Source organism: Suricata suricatta, chromosome 10 (genome assembly GCF_006229205.1).
Source record: "Suricata suricatta isolate VVHF042 chromosome 10, meerkat_22Aug2017_6uvM2_HiC, whole genome shotgun sequence".
NCBI lineage: Eukaryota > Metazoa > Chordata > Mammalia > Carnivora > Herpestidae > Suricata > Suricata suricatta.
This window is the reverse complement of record NC_043709.1, coordinates 136,411,493-136,413,341: the sequence shown is the minus strand read 5'-3', so window position 1 is coordinate 136,413,341 and position 1,849 is coordinate 136,411,493. Positions and strand designations below refer to the sequence as shown.

The 1,849-nt window shown below is 56.8% G+C and overlaps 1 protein-coding gene across 1 annotated transcript in view; it reads right to left on the bottom strand.

The window, feature by feature from the left end:
• LARP4B (La ribonucleoprotein domain family member 4B) overlaps positions 1-1,849 on the bottom strand; it is a 59,503-nt gene that overhangs the window by 27,791 nt on the left and 29,863 nt on the right. The window contains exons 5-6 of the mRNA XM_029955947.1: positions 1,748-1,826; positions 230-366 (exon numbers count right to left, since the gene is read on the bottom strand). Of these exons, the coding sequence (XP_029811807.1) occupies positions 230-366; positions 1,748-1,826 (216 nt within the window). The remainder of the gene's footprint in view (positions 1-229; positions 367-1,747; positions 1,827-1,849) is intronic.

Sequence of the window (1,849 nt, the reverse complement as noted above, 5' to 3'; positions counted from 1 at the left end):
CCACGGGTCACCAGCATCACAGCTGTCATTCGCCTGTGCGTCAGCCCCTCCCACGCCCACGCCCCGGATCCGGGGTGGGGTTGCAGAGCCCCTCGACGCCCTGACCACACACGGGGCCGCGAAGGAAGACCCCACTCGCCAAACACCTGGTGCCGAATGGCTGCTGACGTACAAGCTCACACAGCCGTCGAGACCGCTCGTGAGCCAGCCCAGAGCGCTGTTTACTTACACCTCAGCACTTCAACGATCAAGTTCATGTCAGTGCTGAGCTTCTTGACATGGTCCAGATTAGCTACCGTGGTGATTGGCACGTACTGGTCACTGTCCATCTGCGATATAAGGTACATGTCGCTAGCGAGGTTCTCCCTGCAGGAAGAGGACGACAGCTGTGAGTTCACGCTCCCTGAAGAGCAGGCATCGGAGGAGGCAGGAGTGTGTCCTGGGCGCACTTCGGAGTCAGGTTCAAGCCCCTCTGTCACCTGCCACCTCTGACCTTAGGCATTTGGGGAGGCAGGGAAGACAAAGGCACAGTGCACTTGTTAAATCACAAGTAACGAGTAGGTAAGCCTCTAGAAATGTATTTCCAGCTTACCTCTGTTCTCAAGAGCGAGTAGCTTACTCAAGACACAAACGCACTTTTCTAGGTATGAGGCAGCAGCCGCAAGAACAAGAAGGTACGAAGGCTCTGAGGAGGCCGGAACGGCAGGTACCGAGTGCTTGCACTCAGTCTGGAACATGTGTCAGAGGGGCTGCGGGCCCAGTGGCAGCCAGGTGACACAGAGGAAATGACATGCCCCACAGGGTCACTCCAGGTAAGCTGCAGGTGACCGCAGTCCACGGGAAGGTGAGCCACGTGCCAGCGTGTGGTCCACGCTGCATGCCGCTAGCAAGTCTCCAGAACCAGGAGGACGGGCTCCAAATATCTCAGCACAGACACACTGGCTCTGCAGCGAAGGCCGAGGACAAGCCACAAAGCCAGAGCGCCGTGGAGGGACACGCCGCTCCGTCCCCACCGCTCAGGTAGCCCAGGAGGCTGAGAGCAGGGCTTGAGCAAGGTGCAGACCCAGCGCCGCCTGCGAACATGCCCCCAGGCAGCGTGTGGGTGGCCGGGAGGAGCCCCGCCCCTCTCCCCACCAGGCAGCCTCAAGGTCGGCGGGCAGCGCTCACCAGCCTCTCTGAAATCTGAAGGCAGGCCCAAATCACCAGCACTGACGGAAAACTTTACACGTGACCCATCATTATCTTCATGCTCAAAGAAAATTACATTTAACCCAATCCCGTCTTCTTATATGTACGGTTCTCACTTTGAAGGTTCTGTTCCATTTGTCAAGGGAAAAGGTATTACTCAGGAGAAAGAACAACTAAAAATAGGAGTGGCACATACACAGAGGTTGGCCTACTGCGTGGCCTGTTCTCAAACTTCACTGTGCTGAGGCCAGTGACCTAAGTAAGGCCCCACCGGAGAGTCTGATTCTGTGGGGTGGAGGGTGCCCAGGCCTCTGAATTTCAAAAAGCAACCCAGCGAATCGTCATCAAGGTGAATCTGCGCAGCCGCTGCCTGGCGCTCTGCCCTGTCAAAGGCTACGACTACTCCAAACCCCTACTTCCCTGTAACAGCTGTGCGCAGACACAGACACCGACAGACAGACAGACAGACCTCTAGTGTGCGCGCGGGCTGTCACGTCAGTGCGGAACCCCCGCGCATCAGACCCCAGACAGCAGGAGAGGAACCGCCTGGCATCCTTACCTGGACAAGCAGAACTCCAATGTCTTTTTAAGTACTTCTCGGGGGTCCTCCTGGGTTTCTGGTTGAGACTCATTTCCTCCTACATAAAAGTAATGATCAACT